The sequence below is a fragment of the Gymnoscopelus braueri genome (genome assembly GCF_963280865.1).
Source record: "Gymnoscopelus braueri genome assembly, chromosome: 7".
Taxonomy (NCBI): domain Eukaryota; kingdom Metazoa; phylum Chordata; class Actinopteri; order Myctophiformes; family Myctophidae; genus Gymnoscopelus; species Gymnoscopelus braueri.
This window is the reverse complement of record NC_137608.1, coordinates 40,243,499-40,263,844: the sequence shown is the minus strand read 5'-3', so window position 1 is coordinate 40,263,844 and position 20,346 is coordinate 40,243,499. Positions and strand designations below refer to the sequence as shown.

The 20,346-nt window shown below is 42.1% G+C and overlaps 1 protein-coding gene across 1 annotated transcript in view; it reads left to right on the top strand.

Moving 5' to 3' along the window:
• The window catches only part of LOC308088436 (transmembrane protein 132D), a 38,931-nt gene extending 18,841 nt beyond the window's left edge, over positions 1 to 20,090 (top strand). Inside the window, exons 3-9 of the mRNA XM_080432894.1 lie at positions 3,544 to 3,681; positions 6,461 to 6,653; positions 11,538 to 11,681; positions 17,010 to 17,215; positions 17,478 to 17,739; positions 17,822 to 18,013; positions 18,747 to 20,090. Of these exons, the coding sequence (XP_080289020.1) occupies positions 3,544 to 3,681; positions 6,461 to 6,653; positions 11,538 to 11,681; positions 17,010 to 17,215; positions 17,478 to 17,739; positions 17,822 to 18,013; positions 18,747 to 20,084 (2,473 nt within the window). The 3' untranslated portion in view covers positions 20,085 to 20,090. The remainder of the gene's footprint in view (positions 1 to 3,543; positions 3,682 to 6,460; positions 6,654 to 11,537; positions 11,682 to 17,009; positions 17,216 to 17,477; positions 17,740 to 17,821; positions 18,014 to 18,746) is intronic.
• The last annotated feature ends 256 nt before the right edge of the window (positions 20,091 to 20,346 follow it).

Genomic DNA, 20,346 nt, shown 5'->3' with positions numbered 1-20,346 from the left:
ACAACCTGATTTGTGGGCCGGGAATTCTGCACAGCACAGGAATAACCTGGCTCTTTGATTTGGAGATAGTATTAAACACCTTTCTCCCTAAGAAGAAAAGTTCAACATTGCATTAAACATTGCAATAGGCACTTCTATGACTTTTTTTTCTTCCTTTGCAGCCTCAGCCTTGTGTATATATATTTGTATATGTGAGGGAGTGTGCGTATGCAACTTACATTTTAAGAGTTGAAGATAAGGAACAATATTTTTGTAGCATTGCAACTGTTCCCACTGTGTACTATTATATAATGCTGGAGGGTAAAGGGTATGTTTACTTCCTTTCTGCCTTTCACCTCATGTTTCATACTGGTGTCCACATACAGTATGCTGCAGCCCCAGTTTTTAATGAAGGACCTGAACTCCTCTCTACTCTCCCCCAGCGTGTCCTTGCCCAATATGTGCATCGCTTACACTGTCTCTGGGGAACCGTGTGACTGCTAACAATGGCCAGCCTAACCCTCTCCATTCCCTGTCGTCACTCTCACTAATCATTCACAGTATGAATCCGGTCACCTTCATTCACAACAGTAGCACAAACAAAACACAAGACCAACTTGGTTTGCCTTTCACTTGCTGCTGTTACAGTTTAGAATTCAAGGTGATTCATGGGTCTCAGTGTATGTATGTGAAAGTTGCAGCATGGAAACTAGTTATAAAAGTATGGAAATTCATACAGTAGGCTATGTGCGATTCATGCAAATGCCAATTTCGAGGAGTAGACTAGCAGTGACATGAAGGCACTCTGGCACTGTGTTATCTCAAACAGTGCTACTGTTCAGTATGACAGTGGCTGTAATGCAAAAACCTTCATGCCAAGATTAGTGGAACCTTGAGCCCTCTATCTAGTGTTCTCGTGTATGGTATATGCAAATACGTGTACACGTGCACACACAAACATGCATGCAGCCACACATACTGTACAAGCACCCTGATTTACTTCCCTCCACTTACTGAATGACTTTGAGATTTCCCACATTTGTAGACATGCACGCACGCACGCACGCACGCACGCACACACAAACACGCACCCGCACGCACGCAGGGACGCACGCACCATGCCCCCATAAACACACGCACAATTACCCAAGAAGAAGTGCTCAGTGTCAGATGGATGTTTCCTGCATCGTGGTGTAAACCTCCTCAGGGACTCATAATACACTCAACATTGTTTTACAGCCACAGTGTTTACCTCAATCATTCAGAGATATACCAACACGACTTTGTATGCAGATGAAAAGTAAGGAATGACATGGGTGGTTGATTTCCTGTGCAATTAGAAACAACTTGACTCAAGTTCATTTATTTTGGGCTGCAGAAACAACTTGACTCGAGTTAATTTATTTATTTAGGCTGCAGACTACAGTGAGAAAGCGATGATAATTAGTGATGGGTTTATGCCATTTTATATGCACAAAAATAATCTTCAGAGGCCTGGACAGGATCTTTGCATACGTCTCTACTCCCTGGCCTTGCTTGATCGTAAGTCTTGTACTTACAGAAGAATAGCTCATTAACATGATCCTGCATGCTATTTCTACTTTGTCCACTGGGACAGTGTGCATGTTCAGCTGCATACTGATTACCATTTACAAATGAGAGACCAAAAAGTCTTACAGGCTATTAGTACAGTATGAATAACCATGTGTGCATGGCCATTACAAAGAGGGCCTTAGGAAAGATACGCTCGTCTCTCCTTCAAATGAAATGTTATCTCCTCTGTAATGAAAGGTTTCCTGGGGTTGGGGGGGAGGGGGGGCTGGACTTGCTCCATGAGCAGAATGGTCTGTGATTGACTGTTCTTCTAAGTCTGTGCAATGAGAATAGTTCATGGCCCCATATAGTCTAGGGCCTAGGCCTGTGTTAATACGGCTGTGAGGGCAATGGAAGACTTATCAATTGGAAATTGTTGATGGATGTATATAACCATACTATATACTTTGCTGTACATCAAATAACGAAATAGACGATCTACAAGCTCACAAGGTGATGAGTTGTGAGCTTGTAGATCGTTTATTTTCACAGAATGTTTGCCTGTTTTTCCCAAATGTTCACACCTTTATGACGTCACAATAAGAATAGGGACCCTGGGGTGCTTAACCTTTTTTAGGAACAGCTTGGATGAATAATAATAGACTTAATCACCTACATCAGGGATGTCAAACATACGGCCCGCGGGCCGGATCAGGCCCGCTAACTAGTTTAATCCGGCCCGCGAGATGATTTTGCAAAGCATTTAAAAAAAAAAAAAAAAAATGTTTTTTTTTTTTTTTTTTTTTTTTGTGCCAAAAATGTTTTAATTGTTTTTTGGCCAAGTCTACACCTGTAACCACACGTAACTTCCACTTTCCTCTTCTTCTTCCTCGTCTTTGTATTGGTATTGTTTGTGTTGGAGCGCCTCAGTGCGGCTGCAGAGTTCATGTGCAACCTCTTCCAGAGAGAGATAGAGACACTAGAAACTCTGCTGGAGACACAAAACAAACTGTGTAGACTTGGCCCTTTGAAATAAAATGTATTTTGGCACAAAAAAAATAAAATAAAGTTCTTAACGGTTATCGATTAATTTATCGGTAAGGCCTAACGGTAAACGGTTAATAAAATGTCTCCATTTGGCCATCCCTATTTGTGAAGTTTACATTTTCAGAATGTGCTTGTACTAACTAAGACTAAGTAAAGTAAACAAAGAAAACTATCTGAAGTTGTTGTTATTGTTATTATTAGTTATTATGCCATGATTTTACCGGTCCGGTACCGGTCCGGCCCTCTGGCCCTCTGGCCCTCCTCCATGTGGCCCCTGAGCTAAAATGAGTTTGCCATCCCTGACCTACATACTTTGGATTGTCCACATTAAAGTTAGCAGCCAGTAAACATCATTGGAATTCTATCAGTGTATCAGTGTAACACACATTCTCAAAAGTATGAAGTTAATGTAGCTCCAATATGTATACTTGTTTAGTTGTTCACTTCACACTACTGTATGTACCAATCGGCTCTATGCACAGCAGCCATATTGGCAAGAAATTCCTTACTTCCTTCACAGGTGTTACCAATGACACTGATTAAGGTTGTGTTCCATTCTGACCAAACAGAGTCAGGGTGCTGTTATTGTGCAAGTTGGCTCACCGGAAAGACACTGCTACACCAGTGGGTCTCAAAGTGGGGTCCAGGGACCCCCATGGTTCCTCGAGGGAATTTCAAATGGCCCTTACGGGTTTGTATCTCTGAGAGTGTTCAAATGGAACCAAATGAACCCATAAGGGTCCATTTGGTTCCATTTGTATACACTCTCAGAGTTATGGGGTCCTTGAAATTAAAACGTTTGAGAACACCTGTGAAGGAAGGAAGGAAGAAAGCAGCCCAATTTCTTACCAATATGGCTGTTGTGCATAGAGCTTATTGAACAGCGGAAATAATAAACATTGCTGTGAAACTGGTTTGCATTGAACACAGGCCATTTTACATTTCTACGGTTTTCTGACCTTTTTCCTTTTTGACTTTTCACAGAGCATCGGTGAAGAAAGGTGTGACCTTTCGTACAGCGAGGGCCAGTAACTCATTGCAGTGGGAGATCACACTGGATATGGCAGCCGATGGAACCATCTCTGTGATATGTCAGAGGAAGACCCCCATACCTGGAAAAAGGCATGTCTGTTTTATATACGTAACGTGTGTGAAATGCATCTAATCCACATGTGACTACAATAGCACCATGTCTTTTCTCAAGACAAGGTACATTTATTTGTATTGCACATTTAACCACATGAACCCTAGCGTCCATATTCTGGGGCAAGAATTCCACGAAAATAGCTGATCTCCAAGCTCACAACTTGTAGATCGGCTATTTTTGGCAAAGAGATTTGGTGCAGAGGGAAAAGAGTATAGACCCTTGGGGGACCCTATGTATATAGGGTTTAAGTTAATTCATAAAACAAAGTGTTCTGCTATTAAAATGCTCCTTCTGTTGAACCATAGTCAGGTTTTTCTACCGGAGAAAAGCATTGGAGCAGATCTTTTAAATATTTAATATGAAAACGGTTTTGCATATAAAATTCCGGGTTAGTCTTTTAAGTGAAGTTACACTGTGTGTCTTTACTTTCACTTATGCCCTTTGATGTAAGTCTATCAAAGGGTTAGAGGGGAGGACATCTCATGCTCTGAAGACAACAAGTATGCACAGGAGAAATTTGTATTGCCTATTTTAACAACAGAATGAGCTCAGTGGAACTACAGGATTCTCCATAGTAAAGAAGCAGTTGCACCAGAACTGTGTTGAATAGCATACAATAGTTTAATATGTACTTTGTATGCATTTTCATATGAATAGTATCATTGTCCCAAATCTATAAGCTCTAAATGTAAGCAAAAATCTAAAGTTGGTCGCAAAACAAGTGTAAATAGAATAGTAACTCCTGTGATGCTTGTGCCTGTGGGAAATCATTAGATGGAAGAAATAACATACCTTATATAGAACAGCTGAGCTGAGCTGATTTGAGGTCCTAAATGTATCATGTAAGGCCTTCTTTGCTCAGTGGCGGTAAACAACAACTTTTCATAACAAGTATAGCTTACAGAAAGTAAAACATTTATGTTCACTATTCTGTAAGACAGTGAACATGAATCTTATTCTTGCATCATTGCAAGGATAAGCATAAATAACTGGGTCAGTGGTCACAGTACAATACGCTCCTGAAAATGTGAAATAATAATTATACGGTTGTTGCCTATTTCCGCTGAAACATTTTTGAGGGACTAAAGTTGACTAATATAAAACATCAAAAGGCAATGGATGCAACAGACAGTTCGCATGGCTCACATGCACGGTACGCTCACCTTTACTGTGGAAGTCATTACTGCTTTGACCTCATTAAGTTGTTTTCACCGTTCACTGAGGATTAGGACATTGCTTGCCAAAGCCACTTTTTGGGTAGCATATTTTTTCTCTCAAAGGCAGTTAGACAAATACAATAATATGTTCTAAAATGTCACAGAGGAACTACCAAGCATCCTTATTCTGGACAATGCCCATCGGGCATGTCACAATAGGTGAACATCCACCACAAATAGGTCAACATTTGCTGAAAAATAGCCAGCTATAGATCGGTTATTTTCGGTAGAGATTTAGTAGAGATTTGGGACTCTGCTACAAGACTGGGGACCGACAACGGCGTGGCTGTACGTGGATCTCACAGCCACGCTGTAAAAAGGAGGGGACCAAGTACAGATCCCTTGGGGACCCTGGTCAATGGGTTTGACTGGTTACACAGGATGCCTTTAGACTGAGAGGGTGTCTAATGTCACTTCACTTTGGGGGTTTCACGTGTGTTTTGTCTCTCTGGCCTAGCCATACTAAAGCAGTAAAAGCACTAAGAATTATTGCTGTATCTGTAGTGTACATTAAAACCCTTTATTCCCTGTCACAACAGCTTGCTTTACTGTAGATCTTCAGACCAAATGCTGCCACTTATAGATAAAGTGCTGGCCATAAGCCAGCTGTGTAAGCACAATTCTCCTGCTGTTTTCACAAGAATGACAGCGTACCGTCACCCCCCAATTTATCGGATCAGATTAAAATGGGAATATCTGTGTTAATGCATGCTTAAAAGGGATATGGATATGCTTATGGGAATTGAACATGTCTTGTTTTGATACTTCAGCAGAAGACCATTTTGGTGTAGTCTTTGTCTCATTGAAATATGTTGAGATTATTTAATTATGTAAAATATCTGTTTTGCCCTACAGTTATTATTAGTTAGTGTTATTTTATCTTATATTAAAAGGAGGGCGGGCAGGCGGGCTGGCAGGCGGGTGAACCTCTGACCTCACTCTGACACGGCCAGGAACAATAGGCCATGTACACACATGGCCTCCACAATGTAGTGGCAGCGTGTCCAGGGTGTCTCTGGATTTTTATGTTACAGTACGTCAATAAAATCATAAAAAGCGAGGCGTTGTCACTGAGTGGCCTATTTGTTTAATGCATGCAGGCTGCTTGCATAGCCCCAGGCATCTGTTGTCACAGGCACAGTTCAGCTCCATTCATTTTTGTCACCACTGAGATTGCATGTCCTCACAAAATCACCAAATCTTCCCACCTCAAGGTCATCTACATGTAGTACCATCTCATTCGATTGGCAGAAAAATCATTTTATCCATCAATTTGTTCTGAACATAATGTACATTATTTATGTAAGTCAAGTGTGTATCTGTACTCATATTTACATAATATGTAAATATGAGTATATATAATACATATATGTTTGGAAATATATACCATATTATGGTATATATTTCCAAACATATATGTATTTGCACGTGCATAGTACTGAACACACAGTACCGTCGAGTGAAATACCAGATTTTACCTGTATAGTAAAAAATACCAGTATGTCTTTTAACCCCCTATTATGCTGCTCACCACCAGGCTTGACAGCAGCCTGCTGGAGGTGCTTCAGATGGATTTTGAGGTGGCCGAGTTGAGCAGTCCTCTTGACAGCCAGGTGATCCTATGGAAGCTGGAGCTACCTACCGGAGCGAAGGATGGAGTGAAGACAGAAGGACCTATGAGGATCTATACGACTCAGAGAGACTTTGTAGGCCTGGCCCCCCTTGTAATGGTGAGTATACAGCCAAAAAGCAATGTTTCCAATAATATTCTATGCTCTAATTTCATCCTTTGAGTCGTTGCATATGAATATATAATTAAAATGCACTTTGTTGTGACTCCTGTCTGGTATGTAACACACTGAAGGCTGATTTAGTAAATGGGTTCTATTTTGAGGTAGGGAGAGTGACCTTGTGTTGTCAACTGTCAGATAGCTGATGCCTCTGTTCTTTTTTTGTTCTGTTCCATTCTGGCAGTGGTCTGGTCACCCATGTTTCCTTACAGTACCGAACAGCTGCCATGATGTTCTTTGTTGGTGTCACTCCTACCGTACAACCTCCATAATGAATCCACAGTCATCTCAAATGTCTATGCCATGTAGATGATAAAAGCAGAATGACCAGGTGCTCACGGAGAAAAAAGTTAGATAAAAGTGTCGGTGGTGCTCCTGGATCCAGCGGGATACAAAACATGAAAAAGCATGAAAGATCCAAGATAAAAGAGGAGAACAGGCTTTATTCATTTATAAAGCCTGTTCTCCTCTTTTAACTTTCTGAGTGCCCGGATCGTCTAATAGTTTTCCAGTCATAGTTAATTTCATATGCAAGGCTGTTAAAAGCTCTGATTTAAAAAGTTGCAACAGATCTCACACAATTTAGTGTACATTGCACGGACCCAGTGCACGTCATTCTGTGCATAGACGCCTAGAAAACCAGAAGAGCCATGCATATGTACGGCGAGTCCCACAGTGGGCGTAACCGGTTGCAAGCAGAGCAGAAGCAGAGCAGTCCCCACTACTTCACTTTTCACTTTGCAAGTTTTTATTTTGATCAATTCACTATGCAAAACAATATGCTCCATTCGCATAAAACAATAATAATAATAAATAAATATGACATAGTTATGACCAAAAAAGGTATAAGCTGAAGCTAAAATAGCTTATTTTGCCTAGACTGCCTACCCTTTCAACATACATCAAGTACATACATGACAAGTAAGGAAAACAATTTCAGTCTCAAAAAGAGTAAAAAACAAGAACAAATACAGAAACAATTAGATGATTTACGATTCTGTGCCTATCGGTATATAACTCAATCGACGCTGAGTCGGCTCAAGTGAACGTCGCAACGTTCGGGACGGCAACTCGTTCGCTTTAGCTCACTCGGTGGTCCCTCGCGTGGCTCCAGTTCGCTTGAGACTGTGCGCCTCCGAAATGGTTTAGTCAATGGAGGAGATGCTACAAATGTTTATATGTAATCATTTACATGATGACGACATATCTCAGTTGATAAGCTACTGGCTGTGTGCCAGGAGCAGTGCTGTGTGGTCTGCTGCATTTCCATTACAGTACAGCTTGGAATGCGCACAAATACGAGACGATGCTAGTTTGATTTGTGATAGAGATTTGACATGGTTCATCTCTCCTGGCGAGTAGAGGCTGACCTCAGGCTGAAGGCCAAACATGAGGAGATTTGATGGTGGGCCAGGGGGGACATTAGCTCGGACTGATCACTATTTAGCCTTAATGAATGAAGTACTGAAACAGCTGCTGTTGCATAGTATAATGGGCTATTATAGCAGAGATATCTGCTACATAGTACCAGGGGGGGGGATTTTGATTTCAAAGGTGTGGGGGGGGGGGGGGGAACGGTTAGTACAAACCCTCAAAAGGGCTGTAACTGAGGTGGAACAAAACAACTCTATGTTTTTTCATCATTTTGATATATCTGCTTCATGAAATGGATGGTCACGAACAAACTTATTTTATATTGCAAAATACCAAAACAAGTGATGAAATTCATCAATATTGACTCCAAAGACGAAAAAGTGCAGAATAAAACCACTATGGAGATCGGGGGTTACCTACTTAACTCATATCCTGCCAATCGCGCATTAATGCGATCTAATAAATAGCGCGCTTGTCCGCCAAGATCGCATTAATGCGATCTAGTGATTAATTGTGGTTTAATCTGTGATCGCGCTATTCTGTTTATTTTTCATCATAGGTTTCGAGTTCCACTTACTTCACACACACCGGGATCCGGTTTCATGACGCAGATTCCGTTTCCGGTTCTCATTTTTTTCCCCCGGTCATTTTCGTCCAGAATAGGGAAAAACACGTTTTTTCACACGGTATAAAAAACGAACCGAGAGCTCCACTTCTATTTTCTTTAGTCTGGGTGACGGACAGTCATCGTCGTCGTGTATCACATCGTACTTTAGGCCGATCGGCAATCTGCGAAAACGTCACATCCGGTTATGACGTATTTGACTGTTTGACTCTGTTGTTTGGCGGGGGGGCGAGCGAGTCAGCGAGGTGATCAAGGTGTCTATTTGCTGCTCTCTGCTGGCAGATCTGTCGTATGTGTTTAAAACCGCAGTCAGACAATTTATTTGAATGAAAAATTACAAAATAAAAAAATAAAAAAACATTATGAATAAACTCTGGTAGTCAATGTGTTAATCTCATGTATTTTTTTAACCTATTGCTTGGATTTAGTTTCCTCTTAATCTTAATTTCTTCTATACTAATACAAAGAGCACTAATAACCTTACACCTCAAAAGAACAAAGGATATCAAAATATGTATAAAAACTAGAGTCAAGAGGCTTTTAAATACAAAGTTGTCATAGTCTGAAATTTATCATTGACACGATTTTAAAAGAACATTTCTACTTTCGGGTATATATGATTTTATGTTGGCACGGTTCATGTCATCACATAGAAACATCACATAAAAAATTGCGATCACTAGAGCACAAATCTCTGCCAGGAGGCATGCCCCAATAATAATACTTACACTGTCTGATGCAGAAATATCAAAACTGTGTGTCTCCATCTGTTTCTGTATGTCTGTCTCTGTCTGTGTCCTGTGCACGAGTCATATAAAGACAGTCTAATATTTTATCATGGGGTCAATTATAGCTGACTAATATGCAAACGTGCTACCGTAGGAATAGTGGTTACATAACCTTCGACATGAGCCACAACTTCACTGCGCATGGTGCGTACATGTGCGTAGATTTATAAATGTACTGTACGTTGGCGTTAATCACACATGGGCTTGAACTGAACGGGGCCTGTCTCTGTCTCTCTGTTCTGTTGCTCTCTCCTCCTCTCTCTGTCACGCTAACTCTCTCCCGTGTGTGTGCGTCAGTCCAGGCGCTGTGTAGAAGAGACAGCTATAGCAATCGTTTTGGGCAGGAACTTGCACCACTTACACCCGAAGGTGCAAACATTTCAAAAGAAGTCTACGAGAAAGTCTGTCCTAAATGTTTTTTTGCCAGGAGATAACATCACGCATGGCCTCAACACTCTCCCTGGATGAACAGTGAAGAGCTAGACATGCAGCTTTGTTCTGTACAATGTGAAGCTTGTGCAAATGTCTTTTTGTTGCCCTTTACCTTAATAACCAAACAATAGTCAAGATGAGACAAAGCCATTGCTTGTAAAAACCTGCCTGATTGAGTGGTCTGTCAGGAAATAGGCACACCTCCTAATGACAGACACTGCCCTTCCTATTGTAGCTAAAATCTTATCAATATGAAGCTTCTCTTCATGGACCTGCTTCATGGACCTGCTCCAAAGCTATAACCTTCATTGGAGAGAAGCAACTCACTCCTCAATGCATAATTCAATGTTCAATATCCCCTGTCAATTCTGGGTATTCTGTGGAAAAGGGATAACCCCTGTCAATTCTGGGTATTCTGTGGAAAAGGGATAACCCCTGTCAATTCTGGGTGTTCTGTGGAAAGGGGATAACCCCTGTCAATTCTGGGTATTCTGTGGAAAAGGGATATGTGAAATATTTTGTTACTTCTTAAAACATGTGTTTTATTAAATAGCTGTGTTTACATAGAAATGCAAGTTTACCATCTGGTTAATTTGTATGCCTTTGAAGCCAACTGTATTTCAATTTGAGTTCAGGAATGCATGTGTAATTAGACTACTGCCCTCCTCTGCACTCCATGCACGCTGCACTTGTGCAAACACATGTACAAACAGAGAGAGAGAGACAGACAGACAGACAGACAGACAGACAACATTGTTGAGTAGTTGATATTTGATAATTAAATACCTAAGTCTCTTGTCAAAGATAGTTGTGTAACCACCATTATAGAGACACACTATATTGACCCAAAGGAAAATCATGTCAGTATCATGGTCAGTATCATGGTCAGTATCATGGTCAGTATCATGTCAGTATCATGGTCAGTATCATGTCAGTATCATGACAATATCATGGTCAGTATCATGTCAGTATCATGGTCAGTATCATGGTCAGTATCATGGTCAGTATCATGTCAGTATCATGACAATATCATGGTCAGTATCATGTCAGTATCATGGTCAGTAACATGACAATATCATGGTCAGTATCATGTCAATATCATGGTCAGTATCATGTCATACCTTCTAGCTCACACACGGTGGAATGACCTTTCCAACACAGTTGGGAATGTAGACTCAATCACTTAAAATCACATCTCTTCAAGAAACATGTCGCATTCCCTGGTCCTTCTTCCTTACTTCTCCATTTGCATCTGATCTTTTTCATGTCTTAAAAAAAACATGTTCTGCCTGGCTTGTATTTCTTTACTAAGCGCTTCATTCATATACATGAATCTAAGGACATAGAAACGTGTGGCATTGGGAAGGTTTAATTCCTCCTCGCTCATACTGTAAAATTGCCATTCTCTGCATTTCAGCTAATTCTAATGCTGAACTCTCACTTCACTGAACGCAAACCCCCACCATGGCATGAAACTGATATTGTAGGTCAGACGCCTAAAATGTAAAAATGTAACATGTAATTACACGGTAAAGTAATTTCCATCACCCTTAGGCTGTAAGTGAATTTCCTTTACTATTCATGATTCTCTTGGCCTCTCTGCAGGACACAGAGATTGTGAACACGGCTGTACTAACTGGGAAGAAGGTTGTGATGCCAGTGAGGACAGTAGCAGTGGAGGAGGATGGAGCAGTCACTGACGTATCCGACTACACAGACTGCAGCTCCTCTGATGAAGATGTCCTCAAGGTAGGATTTAGTATAGGTCCTCCTGGGGTTTTACAGTTCACGGATTTATCCACATAAACCCTAGCGTCTCTTTTCAGCGCATGTCGTTATAGGAATACATTTGGTCAAAATAGCAAATCTACAGGCTTGTAAGACCTGCTATTTTCGGTGAAGAGATTTGGCGTAGAGGGGAAAAAAAGGAGGGGACCCAATATATATATATACATACATACATACATACATACATACATACATACATACATACATACATACATACATACATACATACATACATACATACATACATACATACATACATACATACATACATACATACATACATACATACATACATACATACATACATACATACATACCGGTAATAGCAGTTTGCTGTAAAACATAGGGTCTGCAAACATCTAGTTTACTTTGGATTTAATCTCAACTGCATCCTCGGCAAACCTCTGAGGTATCACAGTTTGTATGCTTCACAGAACTGTGAACAAATGTCCAATCACTAAGAAGTGGTAAGACAAAATTGCTTTAGCCGCCTGTAAATGGTGGAATGCTGGATGTCTGTGTGCAGTCAGTCCAGCCCCAAAGCCTGATTTATGCTTCAGGCTTCAGGGACAAAGATTTGTTGCTATACAAAAACAAAAACACTATTGTTGAGCAGCACGTCACACAACACTTTGTCGCTGAGGCATGAAACCTAACTTATACAATGTCGTATTACTGTCGCTTGCAGAAAGTAGGTTATGTTCAGCCGCAAGTGACGTCGTACGATTAAGCATAATATTTGGTTTAAGAGACCAAAGAGTCAATTTGGTGTAAAAATAACAGAAGGCTCCTGAGGGGGGTAGTTGGCTGTACGTGTGACAGGAGGGACAAAGAAGTTGTACCAAAGTCAACTCTCCTCCCCCTCCTTTTTTCCCCAAACAGCGAAACAAACTGAGTGGGCCCCAGTGACATTTCCCATCAAACACACCCACTACAATCATCAGATATTGAGCTGCCAGACCTGACCTCAATGTTCATACATCACTGCCTCCATCCACTAACTTTGCCCTGTTTTCCTATGAACCCATGAGGACAGCTGCTGTATTTACTGATGGATTTGAAAGCAAGGGGAAGCAAAGAGCAGTGGCTCCTGATGTCAAAGGGCTTGAGTGTATTTATCCAAGGTTAGCGAGAAGCAGCTCTCTTGACATTTTCCTGTTTATCACTCCTTAGGCTTTCACACGTCTGCTGTCAAGTTCAAATGTCCAGGAAAAGACAAATTGCGCAAACAAACCATTTTCTCTCCCAATTAAGTCGTTATGCCAATTCCCGAATCCCCCACATACTTGTGCAGTCTTGTCACTGCTGGGTCTTCGGACTGGTTGCTCATAGGGATGTTATTGGAACCACATGCCTCCTCTGATACACATGGAATCGCCTGCTGCTTCTTTTCACCTGTCAATGAGGATCCTCACCAGGAGGACATAGCGTGTGAGGAGGAATACCCTATTGCGCTCAGTTCAACACCCCCGCTGACAGGCACCCTGATCAACCCTGTAGTAGTCCCTGGTGCAGCTACAAAGTCCTCCAATGGATGCACGGCCAAGCCAGAGGCACCGCAGAGTGCTTTCAAGTTTATTTCACACTGCTTTGTATACATGTCATCATGTTTTGACTCTGTTGCTTTATTTGATTTTATTATTCCTTCAGTTTTATGTCAAGCACTTTGTAACGTATGTGCTCTATAATCTAATTCAGATTATTAGCATCATTATTATTATTATTATCAAGTGATAAGTGAAATTTGGGCTTTCAGTTAATATTACCAATAGTTTCATTATGATGAGAGGTTTTTCAAATACATGTAAGTCTAATTTATTAAGAGAGCACAGGTGTTGACAATGGATTATGTCAAAGAGTGTAATGTGGGTTATATGATCAATTCACTCTACACTGTAGTAGTATTTTTTGTTGTTCTCAGCTAAGCTCTATGTTTGCTGACCAGTTCTAAGCATCAGTCACAAAAAATGCCTTTAATCTTCTTAGCCTGACAGCTTGACTGGGATGTTTTCTCTTCTGGTGTGACTGAGGGGTGTCATATCTGCCAGTCATAGAGCTACTGTACACGACACAGCATGACGTCCTTAAGCCTGAGTTATACTTGGTTGCGCATCGTGTCGCACACCGAAAATAGCATATCTACAAGCTCACAACACGTCGCTGCAAAAGTTGAATCTGCAGTGGTGGAATGGCTTTTAGTGTGTAGATGACATGGAGGCCTTTCAAATGTGTATGTGTGTTGTCGTCAATGAGTGATTGACAGACTGACAGGTTTATTAATCTGGATAAGAGCATGGCAGAATTACTTAATTATCATACTCCGAGACTCAGTGAGCATAGTCAAATCCTGGATGGATGGATAAACACTGAGGATATACTGTACCCTTTAAACTTATTTGATCCTTTTCTCACATGGAATTACACATCTACCCAGAAAATAAAACTTCTACTGTTTCTGTGTCTTTTTGTCTCCGACAAGCCGAAGGCATGGCCGAGACTATGTTTTACCCTGTCCGTCTGTCCGTCCCTCCGTCCGTCCGTCCGTCCGTCTGTCTATGAACAGCCAATCTCCGGCACCGTTGGCCCGATTGATGTGAAACACACCAAAGCAGAACCTCTGACCCAAATTTTTCACATCGGCCTGTTATAGCACCAGGAGACAGATTTTTGCAAACATTGCTGGCCCACATTAATCTTCCTGGCCTGGCGGAGACCTGTGCTCCGAGGAGCACTTTTTCGAGTTTTGAATGAAGTAAGCATAGTGTATGCTTCCAGCCAAAACACTGATATCCTAAGCCACTGATTCTCAACATGGGGTCTGGGCACCCCCAGCGGTCCTTGAGGGGGTTGCCGGTGGTCCCCAGCTAAATGATTGATAGTTAGAAACCAAATGGTCCCTTACGGGTCTGTAACTCAGAGATTGTACAAATGGAACCAAATGGACCACTACGTTTCCATTTGGTTCAATTTGTACACTCTCAGAGTTAAATGTAACACTTAGGGGCAGACACCAGTTAAGTTAAATAGCTACCTTGAGCACAGTTGATTCTTTGTCCTTTCCAGGGACAGATTTACCCTTGTATAGATTTTGGAATGGCACCTTTACCCCATAAGTCTGTTTTATTTATATCGTTTTACAATGAGTAACACATTTGAGTAAGAAAGTAAAAAAAGTAGCCTAAAGTGGCCTAATGCATATCCAACTGTGGGACCTTAAAATAGAAAAATAAGATAATCACCATAGGCCAGTGGTTTTCAAAGTTGGGTCCAAGAACCTTGAGGGGGTTCCAGGCAAAATCTGTTAATATAGCATCAACATCAGTTAATATAGCATCAACATCAGTTAATATAGCATCAAAATCAGTTAATATAGCATCAAAATCAGTTGATATAGCATAGCAAAATTATAACCACTTTAATCCTATACATCTGGCTTAAAAAAATTGCCGATCTACAAGCTCACAACGCATCGCAATGCGCAAAGAATTTAAAAAGCCGCTCAGATTTTGCAACTCAAATCTTGAGTTGTCCCTCGCACAAAATATTTTCATATTCATTTGGGGGTCCTTGACATGAGAACGTTTGAGAACCACTGTTCTGGGATTCTGTCAATGGAGAGTAGGATGACGAGACAGATCTTGGCAAAGAGGCTTTGTGAGGCTGAGCAGAGTTGAGCCGAAGGTCTCAAATGATGCATGGCCGAGCAGTCGCCCATGTCCTCTCTTCACTGTATATCAAAACAGAAGCACCGCAGATGACCTCACTGGAAATAGATTAGTCGACAATTTCATGCTTGCAAAGCCACTTCTCCATAACTCAGCATTAACAGCCATTTGTGTGTGCCGCATATTGTAAAAATCTGCTCCGTTTGGATGAAAGTCAAGCATGGGATCATTCATAGAGAAGAGGCCAGGCCACTGCAGTTAGCAACAGCCATGATGACACCATGATATGGTCATTCAGAAGCTTAAGTTGAAAGCAGTGGTGGAAAGTAACATTTACTTAAGTACAATTGTGAGGTATTTGTACTTTACTTGAGTATTTCCAATTTCCAATACTTTTACTTCTACTCCACTACATCTCAAAGGCAAATATTGTACTTTTACTCCACTACAATTATTTGAAAACTTTAGTTACTAGTTACTTTGCAGATATACATTATTACGTTATAAAACATACATTAACCACTTTAGCCCTATTTTATACCTAGGCTAGGTATAATAGCAGATCTACAAGCTCGCATTGTGACGCGTTGTGAGCTTGTAGATTGCTATTTTCAAACATTTTAGTACTTTTACTTTTGGTACTTTAAGTACATTTTGATACCAATACTTTTGTACTTTTACTCAAGTACATTTTGAATTACGGACTTTTACTTGTAACGGAGTACTTCTACATTGCAGTATTGATACTTTTACTTAAGTAAAACATTTGAGTACTTTTTTCCACCACTGGCAGAATGATTGACTCACACAGTAAAATCCAGAGTAGTAGTTTTAACTCTGGATTTCACTGTGCAGATTCTACGATGGCACAGGATCATCTGACAAGTAGTGTATGTTACCAGAAAACAGCACATTCTCTCTAACTTAGCTGCTTGGTTCAGGAAGGGAACAACAGCAATCATATATTTGCATTCCTCCTTGGGCTGTCCGTCAAAGTCACAGTAATTTTTCTCCAGTCCCCTGTGCACTCTCTGTGGCTGGTGGCTGAATTTCAATGCAGCCTAAATTATCCTATTCATTAAAGTAGTGACTGTTGATAGGACCAAGGAAAACCTGAGAGCGTATCACATTTTCAGGGTCTTAAAAAGTCCAAGAGACCGTTCAGCGGTGACTGAAACTTGCCAAGGTTACCTTTGAAATTATAATGTAATGAATGTACTTGGTGGTGAAGGATTAATGTTCAACACTGCACCTCATGATATTTTGATTAACATAAAATGGCCATGCTGTGTCTTGTTAAATCGTCAAACTGGTGATCACCTGTATAGTTTATTACAGCTAGATGACATTAGTGTAGTGGCACACAAACCGCAAGACCACTGCAACACTATTTATTGCGTTATAGATGGCCTATCTGTTAAACATTGTGACAAATATGTGAATATTTTGATACCTTTAATGTCATCGGATATAAGATAAACATGTATTCCACTGGTGTCTACCCCATTTGATTGATATAGTTTATCCAAGCCTTAATTACTGAAGCACAAACTAAATAATGGCACCCGAAATGTGTGTTCTGATGGAATGTTGTTTTTCATTCTGTATCTCTACTGTTTTACAGGTGTCTGACGGGTGTGACTACGTGTTTGTGAACGGCAAGGAGACAAAGGGTAAGGTGAGGATGACAGTGAACTTCACTTACAGCTACCTGAGTGCTCAGCTGGAGCTGGACGTGTGGTCCCCAGAGCTGCCTCTACAGATCGAGGTGTCTGACTCCGAGCTGAGTCAGATCAAGAGCTGGAGGATGCCTATAGGCACCACAAAGAGGTAGGACACTCTCGAGACCCAGATAATTCTGGAATTACAATTAAAAAACAGACATGTTTTACGATCATCCCTCAGCTTGGCCAACAATTGTCATCCCAAAATTATAGAAATGGTTTGGGTATTTTAATACGATTACCTAATGCATTGCAATAACTCGGTGCGATCCAATAAAGCAAAGAGACAAGGTGCAGTGATTGGAGTGTGTGTTGTCAGACAACCATAACCTGTATTTGTGTGTTTTTGCATTGTGTTCATATCCCAGGCCTGGCTGGAGCAGTGAGGAAGACAGAAAGGGGAAGGGCTGCATGCTGCAGTTTCAGCATGCACTGGTGAGCGTGCTCACGCAGTTCACAGCCGAGCAGGCCGATCCCCGGGAGCCCAAGGCCTACTTTCTGGGCTCCGATTGGCAGGTGGATGTCACTAGGCTAGTGCGCTCCTTCATGAAAGTGGAGGACCCCCGTGTGGCCACGCTAGAGGCAGGACGAGTCCTGTCAGGACGCGATCTAGGGACAACCTCCATCCAGGTAACAACACGGGTCCACTGTCTGCATTAAAGAGAATATGATATGCCCAACCACCAACTAACCCTGATTGTGGCATTTTTAGGTGTTTTCACCACTCTCTGACATCATACTGGCAAAGGAGACCATCAGGGTAGTGGATGACAAAGTCACCATTACAGAGTTGGGGGTCCAGCTGGTCACTGGCCTCTCCCTGTCCCTACAGCTCAGCACAGGGAGCAACAGGGCCATTCTGGCTACCACCACTACACAGGAAGTGCTGCGGAGCCCCAACGAGGTAGGTGCCAGTGTTAGTAAGATAAATGTCTCATCAGCATTTAAAAGTAATAGACTTCAATGTGGCATAGATTTTTCAGTTTATCAAAGCAGTGACTGCAGGTGGGACCAAAGAAAATATTAGGGATGGGCAATATTATCGATATCACGATATATCGCAATATTTTATTTCGCGATACTGTATCGCGATAAAAAAAAAAATTTAAAAAGTTTTTTTTTTTTTTTTTGCTTTTTCAGATACAGGCTTTATGAAAAACATTCAAAGAACCTATCACAGATCTGCAGCTACTCAATATGTAGTGTATATATAAACAATATGTAGTTGTGATATATGTATATATCGCAATATATCGCAATATATCGCAATATATCACAATGTATCGCAATATATCGCAATATATCCCAATATCGTGATACGACCCAAGTATCGTGATGCGTATCGCAATATAATCGTATCGTGACCCAAGTATCGTGATACGTATCGTATCGTGAGATTGTTGCCAATACCCATCCCTAGAAAATATGATGTTTTATTTCTTCCAGGGTCTTAAAAGCATCCATGAGATCTTTCAGCAGTCCCTGACACTTGCCATGATTTCCTTTGAAAATACAGTATAGTGCAATGAATGCACCTGGTTGTGAAGGACTGACATTAGTGCTCATTGTGACGTTGTGATTAGCATTAAGTCCTTAATATAATCTTCTTGATTCTCCTGTTCGCTTGTTTCTTACAGGAAGCTTTGGTCAGTTCCTGGGTGCAGTTCAGCGATGGCTCTCAGACGCCCCTGGACATTTATGATCCTTCTTACTACCGCGTCGTGGTGACATCTCTGGATGACAGGGTGGTGTCTGTGCAAGGCTCACCTCCGCGGGTGGTGGCTAAGGGCGAGGGCCAGGGGGTCCTGGTTAGGGTGGAGATATCAATCTGTGAAGCTTGCGAGAAGTCCAAACGCAAGAGTATCCTGGCTGTGGGCAACGCCAGCCTCAAGGTCAAGTTTGAGGCCAATAGTGGCCGGCCAAACGTCAGCGACCGTGCCGTCAGCGGTGACAGAGGAGGAGGTGGAGGCAGCCGCAGAGGCAGCAAGGACAGCAGCAGCGATTATGGGAATAACAGGGTACAAGTGGCAGACAGTGAGAGGGAGAAGCCACGCCCTTCCTGGGATCCCCTATCCAGCACCTTAGACGGCATGGAGCGAAAGGAGAGCGCCTTGCAGATCACCACCATCAAGTCAACAGAGCGCACCATCATTACTAGCGGCAGCTTAGGCGGAGTGGGAAAGAACGCCAATAAAAGAACACCCAGCAGCCCTGTGAACAATGTCAACATGATGAGCAGTCCCAGTGAGAGCAGCAGAGCTTACGGCTCAGACAACACGATAGCAGAGAGCACGGGCACGGGCACCGCAGGCTTCGGTAGCACTGTGAAGGCCCCTGGGAACCTGGTCAACAATAACAACTTACCCCCGCGGGGCAACATGCCCGACCAGGGGGCGGTAGACGTTGATATGAGCGGTGAGGAAATGCTGGCGAACAGGCCTCTCACAGACTTGGAGATTGGCATGTACGCCCTGCTGGGAGTCTTTTGCCTGGCCATCCTGGTTTTCCTCATCAACTGCATCTCCTATGTGGTTAAGTTCAGGCATAAGAAACCCCCCTCTCATGGCCCGGAGCACCCGGGCCACAGGCACGACTGGGTGTGGCTCGGCACAGATGCCGAGCTGATGAGCGTGCCGTGCGATCCCCTGCAGCAGGACAACCACACAGCAACTACGGTGATCGACATCACTCCAGACAAGACTGCGACATTGTCCAGGAGGCCCAGCTGTATGTCATCTTTGACGAACTCTCCCCTGGGCTGCGTTGGCTCTCACGGGAGCAAGCTCATGCACACTGATTCCCTCCACTCACCCACCAGCAAGAGAAAAAGGGTCCAGTTCACCACCTTCTCTACCCTGGAACGCCAGCACTCGCCCAGAGAGAACGGACACGGCATCCACTGGGTTGGGAAGGTAGACAGTTACGAGGGACAGCCCCCGCAAGTGCCCATCACAGAGCCTGAGCAACAATTATAATTATAATAAAATAAAACAAAACTCATGTGGATGTTGCTTCGAAAACCTCAATGCCTTTGTTTACTCCAACCTGTTGTAGAATATTAAAAGAACTGACTTTGCAATGAACCTCTTCCTCATCATGTGTCAAAGCCTTTTTACTTTACATATGTAACTACAAAAAGTGCTCCTCGGAGCACATGTCCCCGCCAGGTCAGGTAGGTTATTGTGGGCCAGCAATGTTCGGAATTCGCCAATCAGGATGGAATATGAAAAATCAGAC